Source organism: Mesocricetus auratus, unplaced genomic scaffold, assembly GCF_017639785.1.
Source record: "Mesocricetus auratus isolate SY011 unplaced genomic scaffold, BCM_Maur_2.0 Super-Scaffold_100003, whole genome shotgun sequence".
Taxonomy (NCBI): Eukaryota; Metazoa; Chordata; class Mammalia; order Rodentia; family Cricetidae; genus Mesocricetus; species Mesocricetus auratus.
The window spans coordinates 40,868,180-40,895,289 of record NW_024429188.1 but is presented as its reverse complement, the minus strand read 5'-3'; the positions used below and the strand labels follow the sequence as shown (position 1 = coordinate 40,895,289).

Genomic DNA, 27,110 nt, shown 5'->3' with positions numbered 1-27,110 from the left:
GGTGAGGTGGCTCAGCACCCAAAGCACTTGCTGCCAAACCTGAGTTTGATCCTTGGAACATACAAGTGGAGGGGGACAACTGACTCCCATATGTTGTCCTCTGACTGCCCCAAGTTCACCGTGGCCGGTACACACACACACACACACACACACACACACACACACACACACACACACACACACACAATCCCACAATAAGCTGGGCAGTGGTGGTGCATGCCTTTAATCCCAGCACTTGGGAGATAGAGGCTGGTGGATTTCCATGAGTTCGAAGCCAGCCTGGTCTACAAAGCGAGTTCCAGGACAGCCAAGGCTACACAGTGAAATCCTGTCTTGAAAAACGACAACAACAACAACAAACCAAAAAAACCCCACAAAAACAAAAACCACACTATTAACACATAAGGTTTCCTTCTCTTTCTTTCTTTCCCTCTCTGTTGTCCCCTTTCCTCTTTCCTGCTGCTCCTATCCCCAGAGGCTGATCTCTCCCCTCCCTTCCCCCCTTTTATGATCCTTTTCCCCTAATAAAAAAAACCCTCTGCTTGAAAAAAAGTAAAAAAACCAAAACCAAAAAAAAAAAAAACAAAACCCCAAAAGCAGAAGGTCTCAACCCTATACAAAGAACTACAGATAACTAAAAAATGCTGAGAGTGGAGGAAATACTCTTTCCCAGGGAAGAAAATACTAATTGGTTATTCATTAGCAAATGGTCAGCCCTGAAAACATAAATTGCAGGCAATATTATACATTATATAGACTGAGCATGTTGTATTAATCTATTTAAGATGATACACCCATATACATATATTATGCAATAACAATGAAAAAGAGGCCATAAATTTGAAAGGGATCAAGGAGGGGTATACAGGAGGCTCTGAAGGGAGAAAAGGGAAGGGAGAAATGATGTAATTATATTGTAATCTCAAAAAAGACTGCAAAGACCATTGTGTCCATTACTGGTAAGACTCATCTGTTGCAAACCTACAGGGTAACCTGGTGACATTTCAGTGCTTTATTCAGCAGAGACAAATACCTATATTGCTGTCAGCTGGAAGGTAAGAAATATGGGAATAGGACCCTGGAAAGACGAATTGTTACCACAATGGGGATCATTGAAGGGAAATAAACAGATGCCACTAAGTGGTAACTGCAAACTAAGATGAATTTATTTGCCTGTCTGAAAAGAAAGGACACATCTCTCAAGCCAAACATTGTGCTTATGGTGCCGGAATGGACCGGTTACAGAGCACAAGGAGGAAGGGCATGAAATCTGGCAGCACGCTGAGCTCAGGTCTGCTTGCTCTGAAGGCTGGGCTTACGCTCTTTGCCCCCCGGCTCACTGGGCCGCTTCACTCCTTCCCAGCGCAGGCTCCGCTCCTAGCGATGTCCAGGGTGCCCCAGTCAGCTCACTGTCACTCTGGTGGCCAACGGGAGCAGCTTGCTTGAAGGAGGCTGAATCTCTGCTAAAGAGCACCGACAGGACCTCAGGTTCATGCCAGTGATGGTCACGGTTGCTGTCCCTTCCCTAGTCTCTTTCAGAACAGACAGTTTCCACTTCTTAGGGTAAAAGGCAAATAAACATACATGTGCACTTACAAAAGGCAAATTTCATGTAGGCAGCTTATCCTTACGGGTTACCAAAACAAAACATAAGCAGTAAAATAATGTCTGTACATGAATGATGGCAGCACCGTGACCCACAGTAGCCAAAAGGTGGAAAGAGCCCAAACATGGATAACCAGATCAGGCCATACACAGACAGGGGACTGTGGCTGTGTCAAAGAGGCTCTGAGTGCTGGAACATAGCACAAGATGAACAAACATCAAACACATGCCAGGCAAAAAGGCAGACACAAATGTACAAAGTTGTACAAAACACTTCATAATTCACCTAAGATAAACACTGAGAACAATCACACCCATAGGGCCACAAAGCAAATCGGTGGCTGCCAGTGGCCGGGGTAGGGCGAGGAGGCCTCCCCTTAGTGCTACATAGGTCCAGGACTTCTTTTGAAGTGCTGAGCATGTTCTGGAAACAGACTGAGGGGCTGGCCACACAGCAGTGCCAGCGTCATAAGTGCTAGGGTATTTATGGCAACATAAGTGTTACTTTGGCACAGGTAAATGTTCGTCACACCCTCCACTCTCATATTTGGTTGAGAGCCCAGCCTTTAACGGCCGAGCCCTCTCTCCAGCCCTACGCACCTGCACTCTCTAAAGGGAGTAAGTGAAAAGGCCAGGGCCGTTGCGTCCACTGAAACCAGGGGCCCTGACATGGTCTGATCTGGCAGAGAGCGCTGACAGCTGGTGAGGGAGAAGCCGTGGGGGAAAGGCAGAGGAGGAGGACAACCCCCGTCACAGCCTCAGAAGGCTGTAGGCACTGGGGAAGCAGACCAGGAAAACCGAGTTTCCAAGTGCTCATTCCCTTCGTGCAAGTAACCTAGAATGTTCTAAAACGTGTGAATGGCCTCACAAGGAGAGCCACAGTAAGCCATCCCAGATTGACTCTTCCAGGCCAGTGGCAGGGTCTGCAAGAGAGCTGGGGTCTGTCTGTCAGAGCACCGAGTGCAGGGAAACCTCCCGAGGGCTGGGGCGGACGTTAGCAAATCTGCCACCGGCTCCCTTGCACAGGAATGCATGTCTAGGCTGCACTCCACCGCAGTGTGACAACCTTCCTTTGTATCCTCTGGTCTCCTTTGGTATCAGTTTTGCACAGTGTACTGCGGCACTCCACTGCAGACTCTGCGCACAGGCCTTTTACACTAGGAAATACTAAGTTCTCCTGAAAGACACTTTCCCAGGCTCACAAGTCACTTCCTTACATATTTAACACAGGGAATGGTTTTCACAAAGCACTGACGTCCTGCCACAAGGCACAACGTGCACGGACCTTGGGGACATCGTGCCAAGTGGAAAAGGCTGCGTGATACAGTAGCCACCTGGTGTTTCCGTGCGTGTGTGGCACTGGGAGCACGCAGACTCCTGGGCACATAAGTAGACGGGGGGGGGGGGGGGAATCAGGGGTGGGGGATTTGATGGTTAACAGGTGCAAAGTTTCAATCCCTAAATTGAAGACGTTCTAGAACTATATTGTACGACATCGCGATTGTACTTACTAATACTGAACTGTATCCTAAAAACTGTTACAACAGCAAAATATGTGTTTGTTTTTAATGACCATTTATAATAAGCTTCTCAATTATTAGTAAATTATTAGCTTAAAACTATATTATTGCGATTAAATGACATATTAAGTTTATTTTATGTGCTTGGGAATTTTACCTGCATGTATGCATGCATGCATGCATGTATGTATGTATGTATGCAAGCATGTATGTGTACCATGTGCATGCCTGGTGCCCATGCAGGTCAGATCCCCTGGAGCTGGAGTCACAGATGGTTGTGAGCCACCATGTGGATACTGAGAACTAAACCCAGTTTCTTTGCAAAAGCAACAAATGTTCCTAATCAGTAAGCTGTCGCTTCAGCTCCTATTTTGTTTTTACATTATGTTTGTGTGACAGGGACACATGCATGTCTATCGCAGCAGAGGCCAGAAGAGTGTCTTGTTTTCTGGAGCTGGAGGTATAGACAGCTGCATTCTGCCTGAAATAGGCTCTGGAATCCAAACTGCAGTCCTTGAAAGGGCAGCAAGTGCTCTTAACAGCTGAAGCATTGTCCAGCCCCGTGTTACTGCAGTTTGAGTGTTTATTGAAATGACAATGTGGAATCACTAAAGATAACAAAATTTGGATGTGGGTTCACACCAGCACACTGCAATAAACATGACTGTGAAAAGCAAAACAAACAAAATAGCCCCAGTTGTTTTGTTTTAAATCCCTTCCCTGTTTCTTTGTAAAACTTGGGCATCGAGCTTTGATATTTTGCATTTTAAACTGTAATATATCGGCACATTCCAAACACCCACAGTGAAATAAAAACTGAGAAGTGCCTTAGCCCAATGCTGGGACATTTTAAAGAGAAGTAAGACTTAGGACTTTGGGGTGTTTGGTGGCCCTCCTGTTCTGCTCTCACTGGGTTCCCCATGTGCGGGTCCACAGTCAGACTGCTGAATGTCTTCTGTGGACACAGTCATTAGGCGTGGTATGATTCTCAACTGCAAATTCTGGGTCTGAGTCTGCCCCTGCTCTACCAGGGTAGCAGAGAGCTGGAAGCCCTGGGAAGGAGCACTCTGCCTGTCACTATGCTGGGTGGGACCCACCCCACACACCACTGATGTCTGGGTCTGTTGAACCACTCTGCTTCTCCCAGTGTTAAGGTGAGCAGTTTGCTCAGTGTTAACCTGACTAGTTTGCTGAGCTGGCAAGGACACCTGCTGATGGTTAGACCCTTGGGAGGAAGCTGGTGGCAATGGCTGTCGCTGTGGGGGAACAGTGGCCTTGGGTGGTTGATGCTGTTTTGGAATCAATACATATATTTGCTGTGGCTGCTGCAGCTGTCCCTGGGATGACTTTTTAGGCTGTGGGCGCAAAATGATAGAACCAGGGGGAAGCCTCACGGTTAGGGGACTTGCTGTATTATTTATAATGAGTTGCATAGGTGGCTTCACAGGTCTCTGTGCTGGCCCAGGTACCTGCTCTCTGTTTGGTAGAAGGCTACTTGGAGTGATTCCCTCAGCACCTCGGGCACTACTGGAGCTGTCTAGGACCTGGGTTGAATTCCCCACCAACCCAGAAGGGTTTGGCAGAGACCTTATACGGATCACACTCATACTAGTGGTGCTGGTGGTGGGTTGGATCTGGGGGTTCTTTTCTGATGACCTAGCTTTGTGTTTGATAGCCGGAGGAAGGGTGCTAACCCTGCTCATTTTCACAGGGGTCTGCGGAACTTCAGTGGCTGCTTTAGGAGCAGGTGGTAGGCCTTGGCCAGCCTGTGGTGTCATGGGACTGACAGCTGAGGAGCCCTGTCCTGGCAGAGGGGGTCTGCTTTCCTTCTCTAACCCTGAGGATAACACTAAGCTGGTTGTGGGCTTCTTCCCTGGGGAGGGTTGAGGAAGGCAGACTGAGCTACCAAACCCCTGTGGCATCTTATCTGGACACCTGGCTTGGCTCTGGACAGGCTCTTGGCACACATCCACTGTCTTTGTAGGCTCAGGGTCTATCCCAGCCATGAACTCATCTACATAATCACTCAGGGACATGGGAGGGAAATCCATGGTGCTATCACTTCTGCCCTCTGGAGGAGACTCTATTTCATCAGCGAAAAGTGGACCATCAAGGGTCTTCATGATACTTGGACTCATATCCCAGAATGGCCTGTCATCCTCAAAATCAAACATACAATCATATTTTACCTCAGGAACTGCAGAGACAGTTGGTTCTGACTCATCAAAGGACAGAGAAGGCATGTCCATTTCTGAAGGCACCGCCAGTTCACAGAGGGTCTGCTTCCATGGCTCGGCTTCACCAATCTTCAGCTCAGATGCGTTATCTGCTCTCATTTGTGCCTGCTTTTTGAAAGGACTCATTTTTGTGGAGTCAGGCGGACACACACACCCAGATGGTACCCCTTGTGGATCCAGAGAGCATGCAGCATGCCTCTTAAAGCATTGTCTCATGGGGTCAGTGTTCATCTTCTGCTCATTAAACAGCAGTCTCTTGGCCGTGCAGGTCACAGCAACAGAGGGGTCCAGACACAGTGGCTCTGCTGTAGCCAGGATCATTTGGCCCCCAAGGTCACGTTTTTCTTCCTGGGTCCACTGACTGTTGTCTCTTGCTATGGACTCCACGTCACTCACTAGCGTCTGCATCGTTGGACGTAAGAGAACGTGACGCATTTGGTAAGCAGGCGAGGACACTGTAGATGACACAGCAGGCTCTTCACCAGGCTCCCTAGGAGGGTAGTTAGCACTGCACTGCCTGTAGTCTCGGATTTCTGCTATGACACAGCCATGGTGAAACACATTCACAGGGGATTTTTCCAGGGCATCGATCAGAAAAGGATGCAACTCTTCAGCCTCCAAATATTTGTACAGTTGCTGTCCTACATAGGGCACTGGAAAGGGCTCTATAAGGGCTCCGTCTTTGTCCTTGAGCAGGAGAGAATAGCCCTGATTTTCCGCATGCAGGTTGACCACTAAACACGGCAGCGCCTCTCTCTCCATAAGCTTTCTTAGCAAGTTGGCATTGCTTCGAAGGCCCTCTGTTTCAGGCTCTTTCTCGCATTCCTCCAAATAAATCTCATACAGTTTTTCCTGAATAGATTTTCCCCCACTGGATGCGGGTCTCGCTGGAGGGGGCTGCTGCTGGACAGACTCAATAATATCATTCACCCACTCCAAGGCATCCTGTAAAGTTTGTTCCATCGTAATAGAAAATCGGGGCCTTAAATAAAAAATGAAACATATTGGCAGACAGGTGGAAATCGTGGCAGTTATATTAACTGTCCCACAAAACTGTACAACTCTGTACAGGAGCACACGGCCTGAATTTAATATGGACTCCAAGAAACCCGCCTCCCGCTGGTGAAATGGACGCTCCTAATTCCTGCATTGTATTCTGGGGGCTTAGGCACGGGCAAAGCAAGTCTGGGCTGCAGGGCAGCGAGATCCCGACTTAACCGCAAAGACAAGCCGAAGGAACCAAGAGCTGCCCCGGGCGTTGGTGGCACACGGTGCGTCTTTAATCTCAGCACTTGGGAAGCAGAGGCAGGTGGATCTCTGTGAGCTTGAGGTCAGCCTGGTCTCCAGAGTGAGTTCCAGGTCACCTAGGGCTGTTGCACAGAGAAACCCTCTCTCGAAAAACCAACCCCCCCCAAAAAGAACCAGGAGCTACATTAAAATTTTGCAAATTTTTAAAAGCATCCATACCTTTGGAGCTCACTGCCGGTGTGTCGACCTGGTGTGCTCTGTGCTGGAAAAAAAAAAAACGGGCGTGCAGGGCCGAGGAACTGCCTTGCTCGTGCACGTCGTCTCCCGAAAGCCGTTTGCCGCTCGCCCGGGTTTCACGCTCTTTATAAAGCCTTGTGGGTGGGAGGGTCCCTTTTCAAACTTCCTTTCCAGGGGATAACCCACTTCCGCTGCAGAGGCGGGAAGATTTTGGGGGCGGTCTTCTGTCCACCTGACGTGAAAGACTTGCACCGGGAAGCTTGAGCCAGTAGCAATTTTTTTTGTTACAGTTTAAGTATCCACCATTTTACATAGTAGTCCAACCTGCAGTCATTGGGCACCATTTTGTCTTGGTGTGCCTGTCAAGAACTGATCTATGGGAGGTAGCGGCAGGCCATCTCTGGGAGTTCGAGACCACCCTGTTCTACAGAACCAGTTCTAGGCCAGCCTGACCTAAATAGCCAATTCAAACTAGCCGGGCTACATAGTGAGATTGTGTCTTTTTTTCCCTTTTCCCTTTTTTTCTTTTTTTCTCTTTCTTTCTTTCCTTCTTTTTTTGAGACAGGGTTTCTCTGTGTAGCTGTGGCTGTCTTGGATCTCATTCTGTCTTTCGGGCTTACCTCGAACTCTGCGTCTCGCGTGCAGGCACTAAAGGCGTTCGTCACTACCACCATCCAGCGAGACTGTATCTGCTTTAAAAAAAGAATCTGTATTTGGGATCTATTGTCTCCAAAGTTTAGGCCGTTCCTGGTACCCATCACCAATTTGGCACACTCAAGTAAGCCCACCCTTATACATGTGGAGGAGACACTGATGCTTGGTGTATCACAACGCTTCTTCCTATTGTCAGGGTACCTCCTGTCCCAGGGTTTTCTTATAGTTAGACACATAGCATGACATTCTTTCTTTTTCTTTTTCCTATTTTTTGGTTTTTCTAGATAGGGTTTCTCTGTGTAGTCCTGGGTGTCCTGGAACTCACTCTGTAGACCAGGCTGACCTCAGAGATATCCACCTGCTTCTGCCTCCCGAGTGCTGGGATTAAAGGTGTGTGCCACCACCGGGCAGTAACAGGACATTTTTATTCACAACTATTTATCTTTTATTTCCCTATGTGTTTCTAGTTTTTCTTTTGTTTTTATTATTATTTTGTGTATGGTGTTTTGCCCGCGTACTTTTGTACCACGCCAGTGCAGTGCCCTCAGAGGCCAGAAGAGGGCCTCAGATCCCTGTGGGCCTGGAATTCCAGAGGATTGTGAGTGGTTATGTGGGTGCTGGAAGTGGAACCCAGGTTCTCTGGACGAGCAAGCAGTGCTCTTAACTGCTGAGCATCTCTCCATCACTTGTTCTCCCAAGTGCTGGGATTAAAGGCATGGGCCACCAACACCCGGGAGGCAGAGGCAGGCAGATCTCTGTGAGTTTGAGACAAAGCCTAGTCTACCGAGGGAGTTCCAGGACAGCCTCCAAAACAATATAGAGAAACCCTGTCTCGATAAACAAAAACAAAAACAAAACAGGTTTATTTTTATTACTTGTTCATTCACACATACAAACACATGACTTTGGAGGAGTTATAGGTAGTTGTGAATCACCTGACATGGTACTAGGACCCAAACTCCACTCCTCTAGAGGAATAGCAAGTGCTTTTAACCATTGTGACATTTCTCCAGCCCTGAATTTTTTTTATAAGTTCTTCAAATATGCTGGTGCCGCTCTCACCGGTTTTTCAAGCTGTTTCTATTTTGTGTGCATTGGTGTTTTGCCTGCATGCATGTCTGTGTGACAGTGTCAGATCCAGTAGAACTGGAGTTACAGACAGTGTACAAGCTGCCATTTGATTGTTGGAAATTGAACCTTGGTCCTCTGGAAGAGCAGCTCATGTTCTTAATGGATAAGCCATCACTCCAGCCCCAGCTTTTCTTTTCTTTTTGATAATAAATTTCTTTGACTATTTATAGACTCTTGTTTCCTAGTCCTTTTGTTGCCTTGAATTTGCCAGTTTTTTGACAGCTATTTAGAAAACTCTATTGTTTAGATTTACATATAGCAATGACACCAATGTTCACAGTGATTGCCTATAATGACAAGAAGCCAAGATAAGTTTGTGAAGTCCCAGAAGTAGACAGATTTACACTAAATGCTTTTTGTTTGTTTGTTTTGTTTTTTGAGACAGGATCTCACTGTGCAGCTCTGGCTGTCCTGGAACTCATCATGTAGACCAGGCTGACCTCAAACTCACAGAGATCTGCTTATCTTTGCCTGCTGAGTGCTATACTATCAGACTCAGATAAAGGCTTTAAAAATCAGTAGTAATTGTGATTGTTATACATCATCACAGACACATTATATTTGCTTGAATTAAAAGTTCTTTGCGTGGGCACACTAGAGCTGACCATGCTGTGTGTGTGTGTGTGTGTGTGTGTGTGTGTGTGTGTGTGTGCCTCAGTTGAGTCAGACCTGATGGCGCAAGAGCAGGAAAGCTGACCCTATCCCCTCTCGTATTCCTCTTACAGGAATCAGGAGAGAGAGCCTTGCACCTTGCTTGGAAAAAAATAAAAGAGCTTGCCCTGGTGGTGTGAGTGTGAGTGACCCAGATCTGAGGACCTGAGAGCAAGACAACTGGCCCCCTCCTTGCTACAGGCTGGATTGGGTGAGTTAGCTGAGGCAGTGCTGGAGAGCTCGCCCAGGTAGTGATGATGAGGGAAAGCTGGAGGGCTGACCAACACAGCTACCACCCAGGCCCAGAACCAGCGCTATGAGTTAGCCCACCCCAACATCCTCAGGTATGAACTGTTGGAGCAGATGAAGGAGCCAGACTTGCAGATCTAAAACTGCAGGATCTCCATGACACAGGACAACAACAGGATATCCAAAAGGAGCCCCAGTGAGAGCCCATTGTCGACAGTGTAGCAGAAGCCAGAGGCCTCAAACCAGACCAATGACTCCTGGCAATGGACACTTGCAAGTGAAGATGAATGGACTAAAGGGTGAGCTGTGTGACTCACTGAGCCACACTCCAGCTTCCACGACAAGATTCTCCTACTTTTTGTTTGATTTGGTTTGGTTTTTCTTTTAAATTTTGTATTCTTTGGGGGTTTGCAAAAGCAGAGGGTGGATTTGAGGGGATGGGGAGATAAATAGGATCAGGATGCATGAGGTGAAATCCACAAAGAATCAAAGAATCAATAAAAGTTAAAAGAATAATAAAAAACCCTCCGTTCTTTGCCTGAGTTTCTTTGAAATGACTGGTGTTAAGCAACAGATAGGAATGGTTTGCTAGGGTTGGGTACTTAATTTCCTGATTTCACTTGCTTAAGCATAGGCAAGGCCCTAAGCTCAACCCATAGTATGGGAAAACATAAAGAAATGAGCTGCCTCCTCCTCCACCCCCACAACTAAAAAGCAAACCAATAAACAAACATATAAAAAGAATGGTTTTCTAGCTGCCTGGTTGTCCTTGGGAAGGTGGACACTTCTGGAGCACCACAGAGGGCCTTTCTGTTTTCCTTTCTGGTTTTGATATATGTATATGTGTATGTATAGAATGTATGCATGTGCACTGTATGTGTGTGTGCATGCAGGTGTGTCTATACATGTATGCGCATAAATAAGGAGGGCAAAGATTAATATTGGGCATTTTCCTGAATCACTCTCCACCTTATCTTTTGAGACAGGGTGTCTCACTAAATTTAGTGCTCACCAATTGGCTAAACTGGCTGGCCACCGATCTCTAGGGAATCTGCCTGTCACTAGTCCCTAAGGACTAGGACTGCAGTTGTAGTGGCCATATCTGGCTTTTTTACATGGATAATGTGGATCTGAACTAAGGGCCTCATGCTTGTGAGGAAGGCACTTTGCCAACTGAACTCTCTCCCCAGCCTCTTATTTTCTTTTCTTTATTTTCATTGTTTCTATTTTTAAAAATTTCCATATCTGGAGCCTGCTTTCCAGTGGCCTGAGAAGAACCACTGAGACCAGAGGACTGGGAACAGCAGATCCAGATCCCACACTGACGGGATTCAGGCCTCCCAGCGACTGCCAGCTTCCAAGTCCCAGTCACCACCCACAGGACAGGCAAGGCAAGGGTCCAGCCTACCCAGAGTTTGCTAAGGTCCCGATATTAGGGTGGCCTCCATCCATGCAAGAGGAAAGCCACCAGGGTATTGACCTGCTTCCACCCACTGGAAAGGGGTCGCATACCCACCAGGGGAGGAAGACACTCCTTCTGCACCCACAGGAAGAAATGATGGGAAGGAGGCAATACAAAAACACACCCACCAACAGAAAAACCAATATGACACCACCAGAAACTAGAGAATCTACACCCGCAAGACCTGAACAGTCCATTGCGGAAGAAGCAGATGAGAAAGACCTTAAAAGCAACTTCTTGAAAATGATAGCGACCCTCAAAGAAGATATGAGAAAATCCCTTAAAGACATGGAAGAAAAAATCCCCAAAAATACAAGAACTGAAAGAAATGAAGGAAAAAACAATCCAAAAATGCAAAAAATGCAAGAAATGGAAGAAAAGACAAACCAAAACTTCAACAAATGCAAGAAACAGAGGAAAAGACAAAGCAAAAATTACAAGAACCAATTCAAAAAGTACAAGGGTTGAAAGCTGAAATAGAGACAATAAAAAAACACAGTCTGAAGGAATGCTGGAAATAGAAAAGCTGGGCAAATGGTCAGGTACTACAGATACAAGCATAACCAACATAATACAAGAGGTGGAAGACAGAATCTCAGGTGTTGAAGATACACTAGGGGAAATAGATTCATCGACCAAAGAAAGTCTTAAGTCCAACAAATCCCTAACACAAAATTGTGGAGAGAAGCCTTTTCCTTGCCAGCCACTTTGGTTTTTCCCCACCAGTTGCCTGGGCTCTGCCAAGTTGTAGTCCCCAAATAACACACAAGATGCTGTATTAATTATGAAGCTGTTGGCCTTGCTTGTTTCTTACTGGCTATCTCTGACTTAAGTATTTACCCCATAACTGCCAATCTACGTATTTCTCTTACCAGAGAAAAAGGTCCGGGCTTCTTACCCCTATGGGGGTTACATCTTGACTACCTGTGTTTCTCCTATCCAGAGTCCTCCTGGACTCCTAGTCCCACCTATCTTGCTTCCCTATTGGCCAACAGTGCTTTATTGACATATACACAGGATTTCCCCATCACAAAATATCCAGGAAATATGGGACACCATGAAAAGACCAAACCTAGGAATAAATAGGTATAGAAGAAGGTGAAGAAATCCACCTCAAAGGGGCAGAAAACATATTTAGCAAAATCACAGAAGAAAACTTCCCCAACTTAAAGAAAGACATGCCAATGAAAGTATAAGAAGCCTACAGAACACCAAATAGAGTGGACCACAAAAGGAAATCCCCTCGCCGCATAATAGTAAAAACCTGAACATATAGAATAAAGAAAGAATATTAAGAGCAGCAAGGGAAAAAGGCCAAGTAACATACAAAGGCAAACCTATCAGAATCACACCTGACTTCTCCATGGAAACTCTGAAAGACAGAAGGTCCCGGATAGATATTCTAACAACACTAAGAGACCACGGATGCCAGCCCAGACTGCTATACCTAGCGAAGCTCTCAATCACTATAGATGGAGAAAACAAGATATTCCACGACAAAACTAGATTCAAGCAATACGTATCCACTAACCCAGCCCTACAGAAAGTTCTGGAAGGAAAACCCCAACCCAAAGGAGTTAACTACAACCAGAAAACATAGGCAATAGATAATCCCACCTTACCAACAGCCAAAAGAAAAGGGGTGGAAATCCATATATAATTCCACCACCATCAACTACTCCAAAACAATCAAAAATGAGCAACCAATGGTCATTAATATCCCTCAATATTAATGGTCTTAACTCACCCATAAAGAGACACAGGCTAACAGAATGGATTGGAAGACAGAACCCATTCTTCTGCTGCATACAAAAAACAACCTCATCCTTAAAGATAGACATTACCTCAGAATTAAGGGTTGGGAAAAGATTTTCTAATCAAATGGACCCAAGAAACAAGCAGGGGTAGCAATCCTAATATGTAACAAATTAGATTTCAAAATAAAATGAATCAAAAGAGATGAAGAAGGGAACTTCATACTCATCACAGGAGAAATCCACCAAGATGAAGTTTCAATTTTGAACATCTATGCCCCAAATACAAAGGTACCCACATTCATAAAAGAAACATTACTAAAACTCAACTCACATATAAAGTCCCACACACTTATAGTGGGAGACTTCAACATCTCACTTTCACCTATAGACAGGACCACCAGACAGAACTTAACAAAAAAAGCAAAGGAACTAATAGAAGTTATGACTCAATTGGGATTAACAGACATCTATAGAACGTTCCACTCAAACACAAAATACACCTTCTTCTCAGCACCACATAGAATCTTCTCAAAAATTCACCACATACTTGGCAACATATCAAATCTCAAAAGGTACAAAAATTTGGAATAACTCCATGCATCTTATCAGATCACCACATGTTAAAATTAGAATTCAACAACAACACAAATTGCAGAAACCCTACAAAATCATGGAAGTTGAATAATGCACAATTGCACCATTCCTGGGTCAATGAAGAAATAAAAAAAGAAATTAAAGACTTCCTAGAATTCAATGAGAATGATGACACAACATACCCAAACTCATGAGACACTTTGAAAGCAGTGATACGAGGGAAGTTCATAGCACTAGGTGCCCACATGAATAAACTGGAGGATAGTTACACTAGAGAATTAACAGCACATCTGAAAGCTCTAGAACACAAAAAGCAAATTCACTGAGGAGGAGTAGACACCAGGAAATAATCAAATTGAGGGCTAAAATCAATAAAGCAGAGACTAGGAAAAGAATACAAAAATCAATGTAATGAAGAGTTAGTTCTTTGAGAAAATCAACAAGATAGAAAAACCTTTATCCAAACTTACCAAACGACAGAGTGTGAACGTGCAAATTAACAAAATCAGAAACAAAAAGGGGGACACAACAATGGACTCTGAGGAAATCCAGGGACTCGTCAGGTCATACTTTGAAAACCTGTACTCCACACAATTTGAAAATCTAAAGGAAATGGACAATTTTCTGGATAGATATCACTTGCTAAACTTAAATCAGAAAGATGCCCATACATACAGCAAGGATGTCTATTCCACTATGTTCATAGCAGCATTATTTGTAATAGTCAGAACCTGGAAGCAACCTAGATGCCCCTGAACTGAAGAGTGGATAGAGAAAATGTGGTACATTTACACAATGGAGTACTATTCAGCAGAAAAAACAATGGAATCTTGAAATTTGCAGTCAAATGGAAGGCACTAGAAGAAACCATCCTGAGTGTGGTAACCCAGTCACAAAAAGAGAAACATGGTATGTACTCACTCATATATGGATTTTAGACATGAATCAGCAGAGTTCCAGCATACAATCCCACTGCCAGAGAGTCTAGGAAACAGAACCTTCATCCAGCGACTGATGAAAGCAGAGGCAGATACCCACAGCTAAACACTGAACTCCTGGAATCCAGTGTCAGAAAGGGAGAACTGATGGGCAAAGGAGTTAAGAGTGGGCTGGTTTAACCCACAGAAACAGTTGACCTGAAAAAGGGGAGCTCTTGGACTCCAGATTGATAACTGTGTGGAAAGCATGGGACTGACCCTGACCCCCTGAATGTGGGTGTCAGTGAGGAGGCCTAGGTAATCTATGGGGCCTTGGATAGTATTTATCCCTGGTGTGCAAATAAATTTGAGTGCCCATGCCACAATATGGGATGCTTTCTCAGCCGGGACTCTTGGGGGAGGACCTAGGCCCTGTCCTGGATGAAATGACAGTCACTGGAGATCCGCTATGGAGGTCCTCACCATCCCTGGGGATAGGAGTTGAGATTGGGTGGGGGACTGGGGGACTTGTTGGGGAGGGCGGGGGAGGAGGAGAGGGAGCTGGGATTGCCATGTGAAACAAGATTGTTTCTAACCTAAATAAAAAATAATTAAAAAATTTCCATATCTGAAATGAAGCTAACTAAAGGCTTGGATAGTTTTTTTTCTAATTTTGCTTATCTATACCTTTTTTGCCTTGGTATCTCCTAGGTGATATCTTTATATCTTCATTTTGGGGGAGGAGGAGGGGCGGAACAGAGAGTCACTTTACAGCCTTCTTTGCTATTCGTGGACATACTCTGAATGCTGCCCCATGGCTGTGATCCCAGGGCACATGTGCTTCATCACAGGAGGGCTATCTGCACACCTGGTCATAGGATGGTGTTCTAGTTTCATTTCTGTACCTGTGCTAAAATACCCCAGTGAACAGTAACTTAGGGCAGAAAGGAGTTTATTTGGTTTACAATTCCAGGTTCCAGTCCATCATAGCAGAGAAGCACAGTGGCAGCAACTCAAAGCACCTAGTCATGGCATGTCACAGTGAAGAGCAGAGAGAAAGAATGCCTGCTGGATGGCTTTTTTTCTCCTCTCTTATATAGTTCAGGACCCCTGGCCTAGGGAATGGTGCTGCCCACTCTGGGCTGGGTCTTCCTACATTAATGGACAATCAAGACAACTTCCTACATACATACCCACAGGTCAACCTGATCTAGATAATCCCCCCAATTAAGACTCTTTCCCCTTAGGGTTGGAGAAATAGCTCAGCTTTTAACAACCTCTATGTTCCCATAGAAGACCTAAGTTCAGTTCCCAGAATTTACTACCAGTGGCCCATAAATGCCTGTAATTCAAGGTCTAAAAGATGTAATGCCCTCTTCTGGCTTCTGCAGGCACCTGCGCTCATATGTGCATACTCATATACAGATATATACACATACACATGGCTAAAAATAAAATAAAACTTGAGAGAAAAAAGACTCCAGGAGATTCTAGCCTGTATCAAGTTGAGAATTAAAAATGATCACAAGTATTCGGTTGTTGCATTAACTGTGTTTTGCCTGCGTCTCATGGGATTTCAGCATTCACCGAGCAGAGGGCAGGAGCACAAGCAGTTTTCTGACCATGTGTTTGAAGAAGGACTGCTGAGGAAACAAGGAGATGAGTCACGGACCAGACAGAAGACACGAAGAAGCTAAAGGGTGATGTAGGCCTGGTCCCCCCTGGAGACTCAGAGGAAACAGTGCATAATGAGCCTCAGTTGGTTTTATCCCGGAAGCAATGAAGCTGGGACATTTATCCACACTTGTCTCATTGGCTGGGACGGTCCCAGCAGCGTTACTCTGGGACAGTTGTGCTTGTCTCAGACAAGGGCATCCACCTCAATGTGGCTTGAGGATACCCTCAAACTGAGTGTCTCCCACCCTCACGGTACGACCCTGTATGTGTGTACAGAATGACAACACCTCAGGAAATGGGTAGGGCTCAGGCCATGGTTTTTTTTTTTTAATACTGAAGGTAAGTGGTATGAGTCGGCCGTTCATGCTCCCCGACATAGACACGTGCTATGTAATGAGTCAGGGCACGTGGGTAAGTGAGATTGTATCCCATCTAAGTGGAGCAGGCAATTTTGTGCTGCTAAAATCCGCAGACCAAAGATAGTCTGCTCTTTGATTCCCACTGGACATCCCCCAGAGCAGCCTGAGCCACAATTATCCCAGAGGACTATAGACTTGTGTGTGTTCTTCTGTAGGCATCAGATGGCCTGGTAGTGTTCATCATGGTTTACTGTCCCTTTCACTTGAGCTGGTTTACTGCCTGATCTTTCCAATAAGGTGAAGTGGTTTTGTTTGTTTGTTTTAAATTACACCAAGCATGTTAATGAGCACACTGGCTGGATTTAAGAACTCTATGGACAGCCCTCTCCTCACAGCAGCACAGGATGAGAAAACTCATGGCTTGACAGATATTTCTAGAGGAGTAAGAGAATTCATTCAGTTGAGAGATAACTGACCTAGTTTACAGTTAGTAAACTACATTCGTCTTTACACATTGATTCCCAGCCTCTGCTTCCCTTCCATGCTGCAGTTCATTAAATGGGCCAATGAAGATCTTAGAAGTATAGGGTACCCAGACTGGGAAACTGAAGATACTTTTCCATATATCTTATTCCGAGCTAACAGTCTACTGGTTGGCTTGAGACTTAGTCTATTTCAGCCCCCCACTGAGTAAAGCAAATCTCCAGAATGCTCTGTAAGAGAAACGGCTAGCACTTCCCGTTGCTGATGTCTTCACTTACTGCTTCTATATCTTCCCTGTGTTGTTTACTGGGGCTTCAAGTGTCTCAGAGCCCATAAGCCTTGCATCATATATTAATCTCCCTTTTCCTTTTAAAACACAAATCTTGCATTAAATTCATTTTGACAACTTCATACGTACGCAAAATAAATACTCTATAGAGTATATACTACTGTCACCTCCACCCTCTCTTCCTCCCATCCTATTACCCGCACCCCCTCCTCCCTGCAAGTCCCTTTCCTACAGTTCGTGATCCTCCTACTGCACATCTCCTCAATGCACTAGCCCTGGTCCCTTGTAGCCTTCTCTTTTCCTCTTTCATGTCCCATGAATCCTTTGATGACCCCCCAATCTTCCTCATCACCAATCATCTCTCTCCTGCTCCTTTCCAGTTTTGGGGGCTTCCCTCACACATTATTTATATTTATTCATTCTTACAGTATTACAGGCTAGTATTTGTTGTAAGGGAGGACCTATGAGTGGGTTTTTGCTGTTGTTTTTTATCTCTCTGAGTTTGAGTCACCTTGATTAGCATTATACTTTCCAGATACATCCATTTTCCAGTAAAAATCTCATTTCCCTTTACAACGGAATGCCATTGTGTACATGTATCACATTTTATTATCTATCCTGTGGCACCTTCTTTTTCTATCTTTTTATTTTATCCAAGGTCTGTCTCCTCCTTCTTTTTCACCATTTGTCTTTTTTGTTTCCTTTTTGTGGTTAAAATTTAAAAGAGTTTGCTACTCTAACTGCTCTTAGCTCCCTCGTCAGGCAGCTTAAAACCACCTGCAACTCCAGCTTTAGGGAGTCTGATGCCTTTTTAGGGTCTCCTCAGGCATGCGCGCCGCGCGCGCACACACACACACACACACACACACACACACACACACGTAAAAATGAAAAAAATGTGCTCTACTTCTTGTGATAAGTAGCCATACCAAGGTTGTAATTTCTCACTCTGCCTTTTCTCCACCCACCCTGGGAGCCATCCTGTGTTTTGTGGGTTGTTTATAATTGTGCTTAATCTCTACCCACTGGATGTCAGGAGCAGCCTCCTGCCTTTTATGACAGCCAAACGTATGTGTAGGCATTTCCAAATGTTCCTGGGGGAACAAGATCATCTGTGGCTGTAAATCACCCCTCTAATATACCAAGTCTAGCTTTGGAAACCGAGGCAGTAGCCCCCCAGCCACACAACCCTTTCCACACTGAGCATAGTGCAAATGATAGGTTGCTTCCTGTTTTATTTTTATTCCAATTGTTTTTGCTAATGTTCTAAAACTTACCATTTTTCTTAATTAATAGAGTCTGTGGTCAGATACAAAGAAAACCATCACCAAATCTTTGGAATGTGCATTAAAAATAGACTAGCAAAGTATTTTATTTATCTGCTTTGGGAACACTCTATAACGATCACCAGCTTTTCCAGGTTTATTCAGCAACTGAGACCTTTTGTTCAGCTTAGTACTTCCCCTTAGCCTTTACTCAGTGCTTTCTCTTTTAGCATAAAGCAAATTTTCCCATGGTTTCTTCTTAAACATCCTGTACCAGTTTTTTGGTGGTTTAAAAATTTATTTATCCAACCAGCTTTAAAATATGTACATTTTAATTAATTCATTGAGAATTTAATACAATGCATTTTGATCATATCAATAACCCTTGTCACCCCCTAACTCCTGCAAAATCACCCACCCCCCCTCTCCTCCTTCCAACTTCATGTCTTTTTCTTAAATGGACTCCTGAGTCCCATATGTACCTGAGTGTGGGGCTGTCTACTGAGGCTGGATTGACCTATGGGGCTACACCCTTGAAGAAAACCGGTCCCCAGCAGTCATCAGCTATTCATAGATCCTTACAAGGGAAGGCTTGTTATGTCCCTGTCGCTTTCATTACTCAGCCAGTTTTTAACTGATGACTTACTACTATGAATACTGTTGTTTTTTCTGCCAAGACAGGGTGCCCAGGCTGGCCTGGAGTTTGTGAGTCTCCTGCTTCAGTCTCCAGAGTGCTTGGGTTATTGGCCTGAACTTTGACACCTAACTGTACTGTCCTCTCTGCTTCTTTTTCTTCTTTTTCAGTTGTTTGAGACAGAGTTTCACATTATAGTCTGGGCTGGCCTGAAACTCACTATGTAACTCACTTTGGCTTTGAACTCATGGCAATTCTCTAGTCTCAGCCTCCAAATGCTGGGATTGCAAATGTGAGAAACCACATCTGACACTTTATATTTTTGATATTAGAGCATTCTTTATCCAGTATTTTTGCTGATTTTTTAAACCTTGTCCTCTGCTCTGCCAATATCTTGCTAGGTCTAAGAGGCGCCAGAGAGTTCCATACAGCCTGAACTGCAATGAAACAGCTGGATACCCCAGGATGTGGCAGCACTCCAGCTTTCTCAGGTCCCCCAAAGATGGTCAATGTCCCCCGGTTCAGCAGGAAGTAGTCTTGAGAACTCAACGCCCTTATTCTCTAACTTGCCACGCCTAACTCTTCATCATTTAAATAATAAATAAAGGTGGGAATCTAAGGATTCAGGCATTATGCTGGCCTCCCCTATCACCTGGCAGAATGCACTCAGGCAGTATCCTGGACAGCCCAGGGCTCCATGATTGTGTAGTCTGCACGTAGGTGCAAAGGACCCCTTTAAAAGAAAGACCCCTGCCCACTTACGCTGTCTCTCTCTTTCCTTCTCTCTTTCCTGCTGTTCCCCTGGGGCAGACAGGAATTTTCCTGTCTCCTTCTTCTCTTCTGTCCTCTGTGTCTTTTCACCTCTTTTCTCTTTCCTCTCCTTTTCTATTAAAACTTCTCACTAAGCTTTTTTCTGCCTGGCATGTTTGTTCCTCCACCTAGGTCACCCTTGCCTGCCATGGAATCCAATATGGTCCTCCTTGCCCTTTATTATAACATGCCAGCTCTTAATGCTTTAAGATCACCTATGCATTGATATTGATCTATACACTGAAAACTTTGATGATGCCATTAGTGTTTACCTGTACAGTCATGGATTGCCAATTTCCACATCTAGCCTGGACCACATACTACTCACAGCATCAAGCTTCCTATTCAAAATATTCACCTGGATGCTGAGTAGGAAGTTTACATTTTCCACATCAAAATTGAGATCATGATCACAACTTGCTCCTTTGGCAGTGCATCGGTGGCGTTTCAACAAGGAATTGGAACCATGGTGTGTGCTATGGAATAACATATTTATTTATAGGAATCAGGCTCCATATGATCACGGAGAAGCTAGGGAAGTAAGGTGTGGGAGAAAACATTTGGAGGATAAGAACAAAGTTGTTATCCACCAGGGATCATTAAGCCCCTGGAATCTATGGAGGGCTATTGCTTCTTTCTCAGAGAGTGAACCTGATTCTATAGCAGCTTAGCAGTGCAAGCAATGTGAAAGAAAAGCGGGGTATGAAGCAAAAGAAATCCAGGGGTCACCAGGAATGTACAATGTTTAATTGGGACCAGGGAGGATAAGTATGTCTGGTCACACACTGCCTTGAACCTTGGTGATAGAGGTAATCTATAGAAGGAGCTAGCTCCCTTTTCACTGAGCTGTACAGAAACCTGGCCCTAGATTCAGAAAAGTCAAGGGAAGAGATCCAGTGGGAGCTGAGGTTCCAGTTATTGCTCACCCCTGCTCCATATCATCACTGGACACTGTTAACAGGGTGAGGTACCAGCTCAGCAACAATGTGTGTGAGCTGCAGTGGTACCTGGCACAAACCTTTAAGGTATAATGGCTGATGCTCCAGTTCTGCTTTCCAGATCTCATCAGTGTTTATTTTGACCAGCCCTAACTTAGAACTGTAGCATGCTCTGAGGTTATCAGTCCATACATCAGTGGGCCGATCTAGAGGAAAGGAAGTAAGGAAATGGTCCTGGGGAAGGTGACATAGTATACAATTGCCCAGGGAGTATTCCAATCTCAGGAAATGGCAATTCCATCATGCTAGTTTCTCTGGCCAAAAGCTAGGAGTCGGGGATCTTATTTAGTAGTGTCTGTTCGTGAGTTTTGTTAATTTTAAGTCTGATTGTTCATTTTCTTATTGTTGGTTTTTAATATCTGGTTGTATATTGGGGGTAACAGCCTTTTGTCAGTGAAGGCTTGCTTTTCCCTGTTCATTTTGTCAAACCCTCCGAATGGTAGGTATTCTAAACATTAAACAATAATCAATTTGTTCATTTAAAAGTACCCTTCCAGTTATGGAGGTAACCAAATTAGTCAAATAGAATTTTAATTCTTACAGGGGACTGATGGTAAATCATCTAATTTCAACATTATTTTCTTTCTACAACTTTAAGCAAAAAGAACACTCTGCAAAAATAAGCAAATTCACATCATTTACAGATGACCATACTGGCTGAGAATTGATTTTGCCCGGGGTTGTAGCCCTAAGGCATGGAGCTCCCATTCACCACTAATAGCATTATTTAGTTTTGGTCCCCTGATTTTCTCTAAGATCCTTTTTATGGGAAATATTAGGTCATAAAACAGAACATGTATAAGAAAATGAAATTTTCTTGTCTCATGAGAAAAATACATTTCTCTAAGAACTCAAAGGTGAAAGAAGATATTTGGCTGCTCCATAAATCACTTTAGTTATTTTTTGTCCCAGAAAAGGAAGATGGACCCAAAGGAAATCACTTTTACAAAACATGTTCACCCCTTTCTTCATCAGAGGCACACATTTCCTGCTTTGAAGCTTTCCACAGAGGATTAAAAGTTGAGCTCATGGCCTGAGTTGGTTTTTCCTGGAAAAGAAAAGAAGAATCATTTAAGACAGAATTTTGGAGTTTCATCTGTGAATCTCATATGAAGGTGCTTTTGAATTGTGAGGTCGTACATGTTCACCATTAATGCCAACAATTTCTGACAGGTCTCCTGTAGGACTCACATATGATTATGTTAGATGGGGATGGATGTAAGTGGGTGGAGGCCTTCTCCATGGTGGAGGAAGGGCCAAATGAAGCTGTTATGTTGGGCTTTGGGTGGGATTTACTCCTCAAACAAGTCATTTTTATATCAGTGAAGATAGATGACTATGCCTCATTCATTTTTTTCTCTCTTGAAAAAAATTTGAAACTGTGTTTTCTGGCGGTTACTAAAGGCCAAAAAATGTTCATTTGCTACGTAAGTCATTTTGGCTTGAATGAAATACAAGGAAAGGATGGAACTGTAGAGGTAGCTTGGTGGTTAAGAGCTCTTGCTGCTCTTCCAGAGAACCCAAGTTCTCATATCAGACAGCCTGTAACTATAGCACCAAGAGATCCTATGTCCTCTCCTGGACTGCATGGGCACCCACACCCCACATTACATATGGTAGATACACACACACACACACACACACAGAGAGAGAGAGAGAGAGAGAGAGAGAGAGAGAGAATCTTAAATCTAAAAAAGATAAGAGAATATTGGGGAATTACTTTGTTTTCCCCATAGCCCTAGTAGAGAGAGATCCAGATGAGAAAAAATATATGGGGATGGGTAACTAGGCAACGTTTTGAGACTTATGGGAAAATGGAGAAGCAAGGGCTGGCTCCAGGCGGACTGGAGAACATGGAGGTTAACATGTGAGAAGCACAATTGCCTGGAGTTACATAGACACAGCCTCAGCAGCTTTGTCAGATGTGCAGAGATCGTCTTGAGGGTGCTGCAGGAATGCTCGTGTGCTTGTACCATCCAGGGACACAAACCCTGCAAATTCCCATAGTGCTATGCACTTCCTAACATCTGCTCACCATACCTTAAAACCGAAGAGCATGACCACGAGGAGTCTTGTCATTTCTCATGCCCAAGTAGAAGGCCAGCATCAGGAGACCTACCTCAGACATAGCACCTCAGCTCATGCTCAACTGTCATGTCTACTTGCCACATGAACAAAATATTTAGCTTTGCAGACAGCGCCTGAGGACACCCTTGGGACCTTGTCTGTTGGACAGCCCTCCAGGGCTCTTCATGTTTTAACAGGTCTAAGAGCAATGTGAACACCCTAGGGGGAAAGCCTGGAGTTCCAAAAACATGCAAAGGGCATAGACACAGGCCTGAGTACAGGTCTTAGTCAACAGCTGCTTATTCCAGGGGCCTTGTTCTAAAAGTACCTCTTCTCTGCCTTGATACATGGGGGCTGGAGTCAGAATAGAAGGTCTTTTCTGAGATTCTGTGGTTTTAATTACTTTGTTTTATGAGTGCATGGGGCAGGAGGTGAGAAACCATTGGGTGTCTGAGGACAGGAAGAAAGAGAACCCCCATCAAGAGACGCAAAACAAATCCTGTAGAGGCAGGGAGACACATTTCGCCTACCTCGGTAGTTTCTCATTAAATGGAGGAAAAACCACTACCCAGGAAAAGACCATGTGCCATGTGGAATGTGGGATGCTGGGACAAAATGAGTCAGCTGGCCAGACCCACAGTCTATGGTAAAATGGTACCCCTGGGAAAACACCAAGTGAACAGGAAATCAAGTCATTAAATCTTCTTCCCCAAGCCTGAAGACAAGATGCCATATTCCAGCCATTTCCTTTTGTAGTTTCTCTGATGGTGCTGTACTCCAAGGACCTGTGGACGATTAACAAATGAAGAGGTCAAATGATAAGTTAGTCCATCCAAAAAGGGCAATTCAGTATCAGCACAGGTCCCCATTGCCTGATAACCAGGTGAGTTTCCTTTGGAAATTCAGAGCCTTAACATTGGGGCTGGTGCAAAATGTCCTGGAATTCACTTAGAAAGAACAGCTCTTGTGGGGGGATCTCTTCAGTGAGCATATCCATCCTTGCCTATTTGTATTCTTGTCTCATTCATGTTTATGGCTCCTCGTGATCCCAGAGTGTGACGTCAGTGTTGTCAGTGAGGGGGAGATTTGAACTATTTTTCATTAATCAGAATGTTCTCCTGAGTCACAGCAGATGATTTACTGCCAGTAAGGACTTTAAACTCACAATAGTAGGTCCTCCATAAATAGAAGCTGTGTGTCACATAAGACAGGTACTGCCTCCTAGGGCATACAGAAACAAACACGTGCAGAATGACTAATCAAAATTGTTCTGCTGGATGCTGCTTGGCATCATCTGGTGAGCAGAGGCTATTCACTGAAGTCACCTGGGGAGATTTTAAAGACAGCAGCTTGTGTTCTCCAGAAATTCTGCTTCATAAACTCGTGCTGGTGACTGGAAAATGGTCACTTTCAAAATCTTCCCAGGGGATTCTATCAATGTTATACAATTGAAAAATCAACCTTAGGTGTCAGCCATACCATGAACATGCCCAATCTTGTTTGATCTTGGAAGCTAAGCAGGCTTAGCCCTGGTTTAGTCTTGCATGGGAGAAATGACCTTAATAGTTCAGTTGCTTTTTCTAGTTCTATTTGCCTCTTCTGGACCAAGCTAGTCCAGTTTCTCTATATTACAGATGAGAGCACATTTATTTATTCAGTGTGTGTGTGTGTGCGTGTGTGCGTGTGTGTGTGTGTGTGTGTGTGTGTGTGTGTGTGTGTGTGTGTGTGTGTGTGATGGGTCTGCATGTGCCACTGTTTGTGTGTAGAGGTCAGGGGTTCTCTACTTCCAATATGTGGGTCACAGGGATTCAACTCAGGTTATCATGTGGCAAGTGCCTATACTTGCCAAGCTATCTCACTAGTCTAAATGATTTTCTTAGGTGCCCAAACCAGGTCTAATGGCAGAGTGTGGCAGTAAAATTTGTAATTCCAACACTTGGGAAAACGAAAGCCAGATCAAGAGTTCAAGGCTATCCTAGGCCACATAGCAAGACCTCATTTCAAAAGAAAGAAAAAAGGCTGGGAAATGGTTCAGTGGATAAAAGTGCTTGCTATGCAGGAATGAGGAACTGGGTTTGAATCTCTAGAACCAATAGAGAAGCAAGACATGATAACCTGTGATCCCAGTACTCCTAAAGGGTGATGGGAGGCAGAGAAAGAATTCCCAGAAGCTTGAGGGCCAGCTGGCCTGGCATATGGAACAGAAAAACAACAGACACCCTCCCTGTCTCAAGCAAGGTAGAAAGCAGACACAGACGCCCAAGGCCTGCTCTCTGACCTCCACATCAATGCTGTGGTATACACAAGTCCACAAATTCTCTCTCCCACATATCCCACTCCCAATCCTAGAACACTCTCTGTCTCTGTCTCTGTCTCTGTCTCTGTCTCTCTGTCTCTCTGTCTCTGCTCTCTCTCTCTCTCTCTCTCTCTCTCTCTCTCTCTCTCTCTCTCTCAGTAATCATTTCTCCTTGAGTACTTCATTCAGATCACATCCTCCTTTGGCTGCCTCTCAGGCAACAGTTTGGTCTCCACATCTCGAGAATGTTACAACTCAGTGTATGGAGTGAACAGGAGCTCCACACCAGGCCTTTTGAAACGGTAAGACAACAAAGAGCAAAACCCCCAAAGCAGCCTCTCCTTTTACTTGGCAATGCACTAGGAGTTAAAGGATCCAAACTCCACCTTCCAACTGTAGACACCCAAGAGAGTGGATGCACTTCAAACACCGAAACCAAGTATATCCGGGATGGAGCATAGCAGATGCCACACTCCAATGGGAGGGTCTACTCGCTGGCCTTTTCCAGCAGGGATGGCCTCACACCAGCTATTATTAAAGGAAGGTGTTTGGGCCTCTACTTCATTTCCCAAAGAGTTATAAAATCTACCAAAAGGGATACAACGGGTCAGCATAAATCAGTTTACTCACAAGAGACTATGTTGAGTAACGGCTTTGACTGTTGAGAAAGTTCACGTTATTTCAAGGTAGCAGAATCCAGGGCAGTCAGATAAGACAGTTCAGCAGTGGCCTAGTGCTGGCGGGAGGTTTAAGCAGGGTGCAGGCGCACGCGTACACACCTCTTTTCTTCAGGGTGTATGGCAAGCCGCCAAGACCCCTGATAATCAAAAGTTATTTTCTCTATTACAGTGTATAGAACACCAGAGGGAAAGAAGCTTTCATGGAGGGCTATTGAAAGGCGTTCATTGAGCAGAAAGTCCTGTGGCTAAGCAAATGCGTGGCAGCTGTGATCCGGGGCCTTCAGTCACTAGACTCCTGCTTTTCTGCAGCAGAGGCCTTAGTGGCAACGGCTTCCTTCACCGCTTTTTCTGGCTCCTCTTCCTCCTCCTCCTCATTGTAGTCAACCTCGAAGTAAGCACGCTCTTCCTCTTCTTCTCTGTCCCGCTTATAGTTGTGAACTCTGTGGTAGAAGTCCTTGGCTTCTTCTTCCTCGTAGCAGTAGTCGTCACCCTCTTGATAGTAGTCGCCCTCGTCGTAGTAGTAGTCTTCGTCGTAGTACTCATCCTCCTCCTCTTCATTCCCTTCGGAGTAGTCCTCCTCCTCACCTCCCACGTAGTAGTCGTCATAGTCGTCCTCCTCATCATCCACGTAGTAGTCGTCACGGTCCTCCTCCTCCTCATCGACCTCTTTGTCCTCCTCACTCTCCTCGTAGAAGTCGTAGGGGTCACCCTTGTGCTCGCCCTTGTTCTCATTCTTCTCTCCCCAGGGGTAGATGTCTGGGTATTTCTCCATGCACTCCTGCATGGCCTGGAACTGGTCTTCTATACAGTTGGATCCCTTGAGTTCCTCTGTGCTGTAGTGGAAGCAGAAGGCAGACTTGAAGTGCTCTCCACAGGGGCCGTCGGCCATTCCCCCAAGGCTCGGGCAATTCCAATTAATTTTTCCGTTTGGCAGTATCAACCCGTACTCCGCATAGGGATCGCTGGGGTCGTCAACCACCAGCTCTGCAGTGCTGGGACTTTCATGGTCTCCTCTGGTCACAAATATGACTTGATCCTTCCCTTCCTGCCGGCAGTAGGCCATGGTAGCTCTGGGTGCTGCTGCTCACTGCCTCAGTGCGGGTGCTCACAACTAGCAACTTGAAGCTCACAGCTTGCAGTGCTGGAAGGAGTTGCCTGTAGCTGATACACCTTCAGGCTGGGACTTCCCTCTCCCCTCCTCTGGCCTGGAGGGCGGTTCTGAGGCTCGCATGGCCCGCCCCCTCCAGGCCGGCCTGCTGTGGCCCTCGGTGTTTTTCAAAGGAAACCATA

The 27,110-nt window shown here is 45.0% G+C and overlaps 2 protein-coding genes across 2 annotated transcripts; both read right to left on the bottom strand.

The window, feature by feature from the left end:
- Window positions 1-3,991: 3,991 nt before the first annotated feature.
- Window positions 3,992-6,325, bottom strand: LOC101833567 (transcription factor SPT20 homolog). The gene has a single exon (XM_040743957.1). It carries the CDS (start codon window positions 6,323-6,325, stop codon window positions 3,992-3,994), a length of 2,334 nt encoding a protein of 777 aa, XP_040599891.1.
- Window positions 6,326-20,253: 13,928 nt separating this feature from the next.
- On the bottom strand, window positions 20,254-26,986 carry LOC110339636 (mitochondrial intermembrane space import and assembly protein 40-like). Its single transcript, XM_040744202.1, has 3 exons — window positions 25,771-26,986; window positions 23,375-23,629; window positions 20,254-21,825 (listed from the first exon to the last, which is right to left on the bottom strand). The coding sequence occupies exon 1, from the start codon at window positions 26,881-26,883 to the stop codon at window positions 26,101-26,103; it is 783 nt and encodes a 260-aa protein (XP_040600136.1). The 5' UTR covers window positions 26,884-26,986; the 3' UTR covers window positions 20,254-21,825; window positions 23,375-23,629; window positions 25,771-26,100.
- Between the last annotated feature and the right edge of the window lie 124 nt (window positions 26,987-27,110).

What these genes read in the sequence shown, in the direction of transcription:
- LOC101833567 (XM_040743957.1), bottom strand. Translation starts at nt 6,325, where the DNA reads ATGGAACAAACTTTACAGGATGCCTTGGAGTGGGTGAATGATATTATT.
- LOC110339636 (XM_040744202.1), bottom strand. Translation starts at nt 26,883, where the DNA reads ATGGCCTACTGCCGGCAGGAAGGGAAGGATCAAGTCATATTTGTGACC.